The sequence below is a fragment of the Schistocerca nitens genome, chromosome 7 (genome assembly GCF_023898315.1).
Source record: "Schistocerca nitens isolate TAMUIC-IGC-003100 chromosome 7, iqSchNite1.1, whole genome shotgun sequence".
In the NCBI taxonomy this organism is placed as follows: domain Eukaryota; kingdom Metazoa; phylum Arthropoda; class Insecta; order Orthoptera; family Acrididae; genus Schistocerca; species Schistocerca nitens.
Genome location: NC_064620.1, coordinates 96805622 through 96818355, shown reverse-complemented (window position 1 = coordinate 96818355; position 12734 = coordinate 96805622). Strand labels below are relative to the sequence as shown.

The 12734-nt window shown below is 39.5% G+C and overlaps 1 protein-coding gene and 1 long non-coding RNA gene across 3 annotated transcripts in view; one reads left to right on the top strand and one right to left on the bottom strand.

The window, feature by feature from the left end:
• LOC126195224 (myristoylated alanine-rich C-kinase substrate) overlaps nt 1–6135 on the bottom strand; it is a 495457-nt gene extending 489322 nt beyond the window's left edge. The window contains exon 1 of one of the 2 annotated variants that reach the window (XM_049933748.1): nt 5861–6135. In XM_049933748.1, coding sequence (XP_049789705.1) covers nt 5861–5996 — 136 coding nt within the window. In that variant the 5' untranslated portion in view covers nt 5997–6135. The remainder of the gene's footprint in view (nt 1–5860) is intronic. The other variant, XM_049933749.1, reaches the window with a different exon arrangement.
• Nucleotides 1–12734, top strand: part of LOC126195228 (uncharacterized) — an 80814-nt gene that overhangs the window by 25486 nt on the left and 42594 nt on the right. The window lies entirely within an intron of this gene.

The window sequence follows — 12734 nt, the reverse complement described above, 5'->3', positions numbered from 1 at the left end:
GTGAAGTACTGGAACAGGATACGTAATTAATGCTATGAAGAAAAGAACGGAGATTCTCATATACTTATCTTTAATGTCTTCTTGTACATCTCTATGGTGAACACAAGTGAGACTCTGATTACAATCACTGTAAGGCTAATGGCGCCTTGCTAGTCCGTAGCCATTAACTTAGCTGAAGGCTATTCTGTCTCTCGGCTAATGAGAGAGAAAGGCTTCGTACGTCTAGTCGCTAGCTATGTCGTCCGTACAACTGGGCTGAGTTCGAGTCAGTCTCTCGAGACCTGCCTTGTGGTGGCGCTAGGTTTGCGATCACACAGTGGCGACACGCGGGTCCGACATGTACTACAGGACCGCGGCCGATTTAAGCTACCACCTAGGACGTATGGTGTCTGGCTGTGACACCACACAGACCTTGTTCCTTGTGACTTTGCACTGTTCACGCATGAGAAAATGACGCTGAAAGGAGTACAGTTTTCAAGTGGTGAGGATCTCCTGAAGGCTCCCTACAGAAATTTGGGAGTACTGGTTTAGGATTTGTTTCGCAGGATGGAGAGGTGTATTCAATGTGGCGGAAATTACTTCGAAAAAATTAAATAAATAAAGCTGTATTGCAAAACACAGAGCGGAAATATGGCGGATTCACAATCAAGTGGTCGGCCGAAAGTTGATCGACGAGCAAGCTGCAGCCTGCTACTCTCATCCAGATAGCGAGTGTGGTCTCTCAGCTGGTAGACCGTACACGACACTGCGCACGTGTTTAAAGAAGCACCTGGACAGAAATCATGCTATTGACAAGTTGTCATCTAGAGAATGGAAAACAAGTGGCTTTCTATCGGTACTTCCCGCAATCGGTAATGCCAAGTGGGAAATGACTATGACTGGTTTTGGTCTGACGAGGATAGATTCAGCATAGTTCAAGCATTTGGGGTTTTATCGATTACTACTTGAACCCCTTTAAAATTTTCATTTGATGGTTCTGCCCCATGTACATTTTTAAATAAGAGGATAAATTAGGATAAAAGAATGCAAAGGCGACGTATTCAGGAGGCAGATAGCGTAAAAGATTTTTCAGTTTGTGCAAAGCCACATGGGACAAACCGTAATCGACCACCTGACATTAGCGTCGACAGAATGCTGAGATCTATATGTCTGTACAAGAGGCAGAGAACCACGCTTCGGAATAAACACTAACTTAAAGTTACAAATATCACAAATTGTATTCTCTTCTCATGTTGAGAATTAAAATTCATCACGGAACACAAACATTTTCAAGCAATAATGGCTTTCGCTGTCCAGCTGGTAGCGAAAAGATACCTGGGTATCATTGCTGTTTGATGTCCTCTTCTCTTTTTTACTTAGCGATGCAAGTTTTGCGATAGCGATATCAATTGATTTTGCTAGAGCTTCCGCGAAATCAAATAACTCTGATTTACCTCTAATGGAATTTGGCGTCACCAATTCGACAAGTCGGTGTGAGGAAAACTGATAATGAAGACCTGAACGATGGCGAATGAAAAAGACCGAAATACTAGCACAGCGTAGAATAAGTTATGGGTTTTTCTTTTTTTTTAATTTCAAAAGTATTTATCTATAAAATTTATATTACAAGTTCATAAATAATTGATTTACCAAGTTGCTGAATTTAGTATTCGCCTCGTCCTCGACTCTACCCACCTGCCTTTGCTATATATATATATTTCGTATGGCTAATAGAATACAGCAGTAAGTAAGTAGTAACACAAACAACGTATAAAAACAATGAATGGTCAATGTTACAGGCAACAAACAATTATTAGATCTAAAAAAGGAAGTAAAACACAAAATACATAGAAATTATAGTAATAGTATATAGTAATAGGTTTTTCAGAAGGAGAAGAGTAGACCAGACTCATGGTTGTATGTCCAAGTCCCTCAGCCAGCCAAAAGCATCTCCCTCCAGGAGGTGCAGCTCCTGCATTGTGCCAGGGAATCTCCTCGTAGGGAAGTCCATTGCGATATGATGTAGAGTTTGTGGATTCCCACAGTCGCAGTTGGGTGAGTCAGTCTGTCCCCATTTGTGCTTCCAGTAATTACATCTACCATAGCCTGTTCGGATACGATTTAAAGTTGTCCAAGATTTTCTGGGAAGACCGAAGCCCTCGGGCCGTACGGTTGGGTCCGAGACTAAGTTAAGGCGATCAGGGTTAGACATATCCCATTCCCGACGCCAGGCTTCGTCGATATCATAATTGTCCTCGATCAGCTGTTGCCCTAATCTCCATGATGGTTTACGGGACTTGAGCCTGTGGCTGGGATTCTTGCAGTCTTCGTGTAAGGGTATGTCACGGTTGTTAGCGCACTTTGCTAGTGAGATGCTTTTACCTCCAGTAGCTAGCAATCGATTCCATAAATGAACCCTGGCCGTCCGTTCTGCCGTTAGATGATCAAAAACTGTTAATCTCCTGTAATACTAATAACATTTAAAGCATTAGCATGTGCTATATCAAAATGTCATCAACTTCTAGAACAAAACCTTGTTTCTTTTCGTTTATCGTTATCCGACGACGTTTTTATAGTTGCCTCCAATGTTGATGTGGAATTCCAAATTTCTTGCTTCAAGTCAGCAATATGTGCCTATTTTCTACCGTACACAATGTTCTGAAGCTCCTTCTCGCTTTTTCTGAAAAAGTTCCTTACTTCGGATGCGCGGCCCAAGAATTTAATACCGAAACACAACAGGGTGTGGAAACACGCAAAATAGACAACACTCTTGTACTTAGGCCAACAAAATGATATTTATGTGAGCAAAATATGGCAAACTGAGCATCACGATTAGTTTTTCTCTGTGTTTTAACTCCTTTCCAGTTGGACGCCATGGAATTTTGCAGTGTTTAATTTAGTGTATGACTATTTCTGTCTTCTGTAGCACATTTGGTCTGTCTGTAATCACATAATATGAACCGTTGTGAGGTTGTCTTATTTTTATGTCATCAGCTAACTTTAGTTTTTTCACCACCCTTTAATTAAAAGCTGCTGTTAGTAAACGTTGAAATTATCACTGGTTGTTAAAGGTCTTAAGTAACACATATTTTAATACGTAATATGTGGTTTATGTAAGTACAAAGAAAAAATTGTAAACACATACAAAGGAAAAAGAAAAAACGACGCGCCACGACGAGGTTATGCGAACTGGTCATAAACTGATACTCATACCGGTATAGCAAACAGGGGCCATGTCGATATCTGGGCATAGCCTTTGAGAATTTCATTCCGTGGATTAAGTTAGACAGCAACTAAGTCTCGCCACAGGCGCGTGAACAATATACGCAGATGTCAGTCAACCTTTGAGTGAGGACGTGTACTTGGGCTCAAATTAAGCTAAGTGGAGTGATCGGCAAATCGCACGACATTTAAAGAGGAACGATGCCACTATTCGATGATATTGGCAGGGATGGGTGAATCACGATCGAGCATAACGTAAAGAAGGAACAACCTGACTGTCGCCCGTTAAACATCCCGACAACCAGGAAGGAGTGATGGTCATAGAAGTGCCACTATGTCATCAGAGGCACCCTTACAGCGCCGATATTATCCGACCCATTTTGTTTCCCTTCGTGGCGACCCAACCTGGGCTTACATTTCAGCATGATAACGCCCGCCCGCACACGGCGGGAGTTTCTAATGCTTGTCTTCATGCTTTCCAGCAAGGTCGCCGGACCTCTACCAAATTGGGAACGTTTGGAGCATTAGGGGCAGGGATCTCCAACGAGCTACTGGGGATCTAACGCGCCAATTGGATTGAATCTGGCACAATATCCCTTAGGTGGACATTCAACAGCTCTAAGAATCAATGACAAGCCGAATAAACGCTTCCACAAGAGCCAGCGGTGGACCAGTGCGCTATTGACTCGCTCAATTCGTGGCGCTCTTTTCCTTTAATGAATCATACATTTTTTTTCTGAAACTGTAATCATTCGTTTGGCTGTACATGTACATCACATTTATCGGTGCCCGTCCCATTCGGATAATTCCTTCGTGGTTCTGTCGTTTTTTTTCTTCTTTGTCGTAGAGCGTAGGGTATAGTCATGTCCCTGCCGACAGCCTACATCCTTTTCGTGAATCAAATGTCACAATCGTCAAGATCAAATGGCTGCATGAAAAGAAGGAACTTGCAGATACTTCTGTTTGCGCCTTAAAAATGTACATTCGTCGCAAGAATCCACTTGAAGCTGCATTGGGAACTTCACTGTACCGTCTGCGACGGTCTTTCCCACACTTGTCAGACTCCACGTAGCAGGTCTCGAACCACTATCACAACATCGAACAGAGCCTTCTAATGACTTCTACTGCCTGTTAACCACGCAAAAAGCAAGTTAAAACTAGTGACAAAAATTGAACAGACAGAACTGCAGAAATTCTCTCCTAATCGCTCTGCGGAGGCTGACACGTTCTAGGAAGATCGAAATAAAACTCTTGGGCAACCAATAGCCAAGGTTTCGTAAATCTTTGGCTGAATTTGGTAATCCACACACTACAATTTCTCTGTCTTATCGTAACGATACAAAACGGCAATTAAGAAAATACGCAGTTTTAATGTTTCCTAAATTGCGTGCGCGGGAGGAAAATTGGCAACAAACAGAAACTGAATAAGGTCAAGAAATAAACCAAGTTCCCCGTAATAGGAGTCTAGCGTCTGACCACCATGTCCGTCGACGAAAAGACACGAAACTCCAATCGTCTATGAAATAATGCAACAAAATCGCAAATAAACGTCAAGCTTTTTAGACTATTTCCAGATCAATTATAGGGCTGCAGCAACGGCGGCAACGAACATACGGTGTGTAACATTAATAATAAAAATTAGGTAAAAAGTGGCATGTATATTGATTGATCGTTAGTCGCGGAGCCGCCCTCTCATGAACCTACAATCGTCCTGTTTCCTTCACATTTGGCATGACGTGATTATTCAAACAACACATCATTGAAACACTCTTTAAAACTTGTCGACAAAGACCTATTCGTTAAGCGGCTCTATGGAATGTACAGTAACACTAATGCACCTGAAGGGCATACATAAATTTCAATAACTAAAGCTGAACTTCCATTTGCTTGATAAGGAACAAAAAGTCGACTAATATTCAGATGGCCATTGGCCAAATATTCATGTCAGCGAGTCGAAACCAGATTTCTATAGGCAACCTGTTCTAACTTTGGCACATGGTGGTAATAAATGGTATGGCAAGCAATGAACATACTAATCCCGCAGTACTTACATTTTCATTATGTCACATGTTCTAATACCTTCTACATCAAACAACTCGCATGGTTAAGATGATCTAAATCAAAGATCTCGGTGCGTTAATGAGCTTCAACGAATGCAGCAAAACATATCGGAAGAGGAAACTGGTGGCTTACATTTCATGCCACAGTGACGCCGATTCCCACACGCCCTTGCTACGCACTCACAGAAGCCAACCACATGTATTACTGAACAAATTTTTCCAAAGTGTATGTTCCCGACATGTTACGCATTTTCTTTGCTTAATTAACACTAATTGTCTATCTTATGTTAAGAATAATTTAAAAAGCAAAGCAATTCTCGTAGTCCACAAAACATTCTACCCTGAAGTCAAAAGCGTTACCGATAAAACCGTAATACACAGAACCGACATTACAGTTACACACTTAACAAAATACGTCATATACATTAGCGACATTTTACGGCTGTGGTACAGATAGTCTAGATCTGAGCAAAATAAATGCTTTAATATTCCGAACGTTCAAGAAACTTTTTTTTTTTAAAAAAAAGGCAGTTAGGAATTAGTTTCTCGTATTTTATAAATTAATTACATCATTATAAGAATTAAATAAACATAATTACCGTGCACCAACGCAGTCGAAGTCCCCTGTTGCCGGTTTTGGAGGGAAAATGTCCAAAAATCCTTTTCAAATTTCCCACAAACGACGCGAAATGCCGGCAAAACAATGTAAACGGCTGTCACAACACAAGCATGCATACAATAGTGCGTAAGCTTCTCGACACACGCGCGGTAGTTTATGGCCGAAGAACACAGAACTACTGTTCAGTACCTTTTCTTTTTTTTCGCCGGTACCAAACTGTAAGCGACTACGACGCTTATGCTTCGTGAAGCCGTTCTCTCGCGTTCCCTCCTCTCCAGAGCTGGTCACGTGGTTACATTAACCAGTCAGACAGCAGATCGTAGCACCCTGGAAGGGAACAGCGGCTTTTTCATTTTCAACTGTGGCAGGGCAGCCAACTCAACAGGAAAGTCGTATTTAACTTTATATGTCCGTTATAATCATTATACAGATTAGTGTAAGTCATTTAGTTTACTTAGTAGCATAAAATTTAATAGTAATTATCGCCATTTACAAGAAGGATCCCAGGTTTTAATTCAAAACAGATGTAGTTACATATTTCACATCTGGACATTATTTTTGTTTTGCTCAGAAATCGAGTTTTCAGAGAGTTCGCAGCAGATTTTCCGGTATACTAATCGCCTGCAAAGAAGAAAATACGATGAATTCCTTAAATTTTACGCCGAAATCGACTTAGACAGAACATCAAACAACTCGGAAAAACGAAAGCCTGTTCAATAACGCGCCCGGTAAATTTGAAAGCATTATGGGAATATGTAGCATACGTATGTCCTTTTACAGGAGTACAGACTTAACGATGTCACTCAAGAATAAACTGATGAGATGGTTACCGTACAGTTGTCCCTGCTACAATAAATTTATATTTTGTCCTTGTCAGAATACAACTAGTTTCGAATTGGATAGAAACATATTAAGATATAATCACAGAACAGAAAGCATGGAGAGAGAGAAACAGTCAATCGAAACTTTAAACAGGGCAAACGTTTTTTAGTTCTTGTCTCATGTACGACATTTACACGTCGGATCCCAGGATTTAATGGGCTAAAGCATGGCAGTTAGCAACTCTTGAGCTGAAGAGAACAAAGCCTTCATCACGCAGGCATGTGGATTATACCACAAAAAGTAAGTAAGAGGTCAAGAAGAGCAAAACTGAGTGGACGACTTGGGCATTAAAATAAAATGACCCACTCAAATTTTGTGATATCAGTACGCAATGCAATAAAAATGTAACGCTCCTTTTGGAAATATGTTAAGAACGCTGGACGTTTCCTTCACAGAACCTTTTAAAAAAATTTAAAAAAAGTGAGTACTCAATTTCACGTAATTTATAATAAGTATTTGAAGTGACAATCCAAAAGAAAAAGCAGAGAAATTAATGTAGCAGTGTTGACCTCATAAGGAACAAAATGTGATCTGGGATGAAATCAACTATAGACAGAATAATTTAGAATGTGAATATGGGTCAACAGCTTGATGCAGTGATAGAACAAGTATCTGTCTTCCCTATTCAGAAGTTTAGACAGTTAATAAAACTATATTTTTATTTAACAAGAAAAATGCTTGTTACGTTATTAAAATTGTATGTCTTCCAATTACTGCCTCAGTATGTTGATAACTCCTTTGTTCATACAGTGAACAGCAGTGTGAAAACATATGCATTCTGGTGTGGTTTACTGTTCCAAGACTGTACATCCCTAGATGAGTCAACCAATATATTGCATCCTGCTACATATGTCTCACGAAAAGCCAATGAGTTCGAGTCACATGGAGGTTTACCAGCAATTGTTTTTCCTGCAAACCATTTGTGACTGGAGCAGGAAAATTGGAAACTGATAGTGGTACACAAAGTGCCCTCAGCCACACACAGTAAAGTGTCTTGTGAAGTATAGATGTAGATGTATATTAAATTTTTCCAGTCACAATACTTGTTCGTTACTCAGCTCATACTGTTCTGCAGCCCCTCCAACTGGTTATGGCAGCAATACTCCTAATCAAACCAATTTCTCCCTGTTTAACTGGTGTTGTCTTGATCCAATCCCACACAGTTTCCTCATTTCAGATACTTCTTCAAGACTCTTGTTGAATCTGTTTTTCTTGGGCTCACTGCCCTCCCCTGACATTTAATGAGGTGATTCTTCTTCCCATATCAATAATCTGTTGGCAGAAAAATAGAACAAGTCATAAAGATTTCTTCCTTCCTCTATATTCAGTTTGTTTATTAAGTGCTGTAATTAATTTCAGTTTACTCTCTGAACAACTGCTCTAATACTGTGCTTTACATGCCTCCCTAGCCATCTGTTTTGCATAGCATACATTCCCTCACACCAAAGACATAATTCCTTTTCTCTATTTGTGCTTGTGCTAAAGCATTACACACATGTACCCCTACTCCTCAGTGTTCCTCAAATTGTCTTACCACTCTACTGCATGCAACAGCAAAATTCACAATTCCTATTCTTCACACTGTTTGATGTTCACTTCTTACCACAGTTATCAAAAGGAGCACCTTGATGAAATATTTGAAACAGTTTGTACAATTCATTATTTTGTAGTTGTTAGGATACAAATGTGTAGTGCCAATTTTATAAATAAGAGACTGGCTGTGACTAAGGTGTCACAATCAGTCAGTGTAGAGAGTTCATATTGTCAAACTTATACTTGGAGAGTCTCCAGAAGGAGAAATACAGTGGCAGGTTGCACACAGTTGATAACCAGCCCTTGTATACCATAAATAGTGGGGCAGTGATTGCTGATCACTGTCAGTGACCAGAGAGGAGCAAGCAGAGGGCTCTGTAAACACCACCAACAAATGCCAAAAGGGAGCAGAGTTCCATACTAAGAAATTATAATAAATGTCCATGTTAGTCCTTTTTTTATGAATGTAGTTTTGCAGTTATTCAAATCTTGTCTTGCGTAGCACATCCGTGTATATCACGTTCAATGGATAAACTGAGCATCTTGTTGTAAACGTAGGCTTCTGCTGCCGTTGTCACAGTCAATAAAATTCTTCTGGGTTTGAGGCCACATTGTCATCTATAAAATTCCAATGTTTCGGCGACTGTTGCAAGACACCTTCCTCAGGGTGTATTGCTAACTGTCACTGAAAAGTCGGAATTTTATATATGACAATGCGGCCTCAAACCCAGAGGAATTTCATTGACTGAGCTTGTTATTTCCTCAAATATACAAAAATTATTTTCGTTGTGTGAGAATTATTTTATTAAAGCATAATCTTGAAGTTGAATATTAATGAATCTGATTTTTCTACAGTGCTAGCACTAACAGTGACTTTGACACAGATAAATCTGTTGCAGTCTGTACAGTTAACTCTTAACAGAAACATACAAGAAAGAAATTAAGCAGAATTGGTCTGAAACAGGAACTGGTTCAATAAGGAACTTCATACCCTTACATAGTGCCTTAAACAAGATTTACTAACCTCAATAAGTAATATATAAAGGATGATCAAAAACTTTCTGTTCAAAGGCTGTACAGTCCAGAATTGGTATGCCAATCCAGCAAAATCACTGATGCACCAGACTGAAGAAAGCCATTTGGTAAAACACCATGCCCATCTGTGTGAACAAGTGGATAACTGCCTGTTACACATCCTTGTCTGACAGGAATCATCAACCCTTTAAGGCCTTTTTTAAGGGTCCGAAGGTATGATAATCACGTGGTAGAGATCAAGACTATAGGGCGGTTACTTGGATGTCTCCTGCTTTAGTTGACATAACTATTGCGTTACGACATTTTCAAAATGGGGACATGCGTTATCATGACGCAGCAGCACCTCTTGTCACATGATTCCCCAATGGTGGTTTTCAACAAGCATGCTGCCCGATACACATTCTTCATTCTCTGATGGATGTTACCGGTGTTTGTCCTTTGGCAGCCAAGAAAAAAATAACAGACTGTTGGTACTGTTTGGACACATTTAGTAATAATGTCGCCATAGTTCAAGTTTCCGCATTTACTGCACTGACATTGGAAAGACACAAATGCCACACTAATCTGTTGTGTACATGTCGGTGCTTATGTACCCGCATCAGAGACACAGTGTGTCGCAAAAAAGTTGCATCAATGCCCTCAACACAAACTTTTTGATTGTTCTTTATACAAGAAGGATTATTGAAGAAATGCAATTTAAGACTTGATACTTGTGCTAAACCAATCAGCAGTACTCAACTAATCAGCAGCAAAGTGTTGTATATGGTGTGTGAAAAAATGCTCACTGAATTTGTCTATTCAAGAGCATGTAACAAGTTTATTATCTAAGGTGCACATTCAGTCCATGTACAAATCAGCTCTTAAGTGTCCTGTCAGAAATTTAGATGCAAATTGAATCACAAAATTCAGTTTGCAGAGGGAGGAGTGGGGTGCACTCAGCCTCGTGATGCCAATTGAGGAGCTACTCGACCGAATAGTAGCGGCTCCAGTCAAAGAAAACCATCATAACGACCGGGAGAGCTGCACACAGGATTTTTTTTCTGATAAGGCGGTTTTCTTTGTATCTTACATAATAAGTGAAAGGAACATTTATTTAAGTAAGCAAACATAAGAAATATTACTCTTTCTATGGAATTATGAACGTAGTTTGTTTAGTTATTTTTCAGTAAGTTAAAGCAATGGGTTATAGTTGTTTAAACAGAACATTATTTTTTCTACCTTGTAGATGATGTATTTAAACCAATAGTTTATAAATCAAATTCCAATCAATTTTAGTTAGGGAGCTACAAGCATTTAAAGTTGTTAGGATCAGTGCAACATGCTCTACATAATTAGCTGTGTTCACATTGGTCTTCTGGTGTCTGAATTTACACTGTAGTGAGGTGCTCTAAAGAGCACCAGTTTTCCTAAATGCACTATTCAGCAAAACTTCTAAATGACCTGCAGACAAGATGTTATGCTGCTAGCATCATGGAGTGAAAATCTTATTAGACTGGTGGTTTGTGCTTTCACTTTGGAATAGGAACTACTACATTCTTCTTTAAGTCAGAGGGTATTGTGCCTGCCTGGTATATCTTACACAACAGGTGGAACAGTTTTGTCACAGTTGGCTCTTCCAAATATGTAAATAATTATGAGGGAATATTGTCTTCTACAGGGGACTCATTTCAACTACTCATTCAGAGCTCTGTCAAATTGTTCTCACAGTATCATATATCTCCTTTCATCCTCATTTACTTACTCTTCTCTTTCTATAATATTGTTTTCAAATTTTTCTCCCTAATAGAGACCCTCTATATATCCCTTCTTTGCTCAGCACAGGTTTGCCGTACATGCTCGTAATATTCATACAGGTGCTTGCCTTTTTTCCAAATGTCTCTTTAATTATCCTAAATACTTTCCCTTAGCCAGCACATTTCTACAGCCTTGCATTCCTGCTTTGGCAGTTTGATCTTATCTGTCAATCTCATTTTTTTGTCATCCAGATCCCCATTTGCCTGCTTCACTGCTGCATTTTTATATTTTCTTCTTTCATCTATTAGATCTAATATCTCATGCATTGTTCAAGAATTTCTGCTGGACCTTGTCCTTTTGCCTATCATCTTCTGTTGTGTTCCTTACTCCTGTTTTGTTAATCATTTTCTAATCCTCCCTTTGAAATTGTCTCGAACCTCTGGTTGTTTCATTTTAACTATGCCTCATCTCCTTAACTTCCTGATTTTCTGCAATTTCTTCAGCTTTAATCTGCAGTTCATAAACAATAAATTACAGTCAGAATCCACACCAGCACTCGGAAATGGTTTGTAGTTTAAAATCTAGTTTTGAAATCTCAGTTTTAAATTATGAAATCTGTTCGAAACCTTCCAGTGTCCCCAGGTATTTTCGATGTATACAACCTTCTTCCATGATATTTAAACAAAGTATTAGCAATGATTAAATAGTGCTCAGTGTAAAATTCTACCAAGTGGCTTCCCCTTTCATTCCTCCATGTTCTCTTACTATTTTGCCACCTCATTCCTTTCCTGTTATTGAATTCCAGTTCCCCATCATAGCTAAATTTCCTTCTCCTGTAACTACACGAGTCATTTCTTTTAACACATCCTATGTCATTTCAATATCTTTATCGTCTGCAAAGCTAGTATTACTGTAGTGTTGTTACCTTTGTATCTATATTGCCAACTATAATGTGCTCACTGTAGCTTCCCTGCATTCCCATTTTCTTACTCATTATTATGCCTACTCCTGCATTAACCATTTTTGAGTTTGTGCTGGTACTGCTGTACAGGGGTAAAATACAGGATGTGAAAGGTTATATATATATATAAATAAATTCTACAGAAACCAGACACCACTTATAAGAGCCAAAGGACATGAAAGTGAGGTAGTGGTTGAGAAGGGAGTGAGACAGGGTTGTAACCCATCCCCCACATTACTCAGTCTGTACATTGATCAAGCTGTAAAGGAAACAAAGGAGAAATTTTGTAAGGGAATTAAAGTTCAGGGAGAACAAATACATGCATCAAAAAAAGTTTTGCATCATCCCAGTTCCCAGAACTCCTGAGATAGACGTTGACTGTAGATATTGTATCACAGACACAGTCCCTTTGACTGTTCAGATGTGTCACTAAACCCGCCCAAAGATGTAAACAACCACGCATGAGCAGCACCTATTAGATGGAGAGGATCTGACAGCTAATCAATTCCAGTCATTCCAGGAAGGAGGTTACAAGGCTCATGTTGTCTGTACATCAATGATGCCTAGACTGTCAATACCACAGTTTGATCACATCTGCATTGTTACTTTGTGCCAGGAAGGGCTCTCAACAAGAGAAGTGTCCAGGCGCCTCGTAGTGAACCAAAGTGATGTTGTTCGGACAAGGAGGAGATATAGAGAGACAGGAACT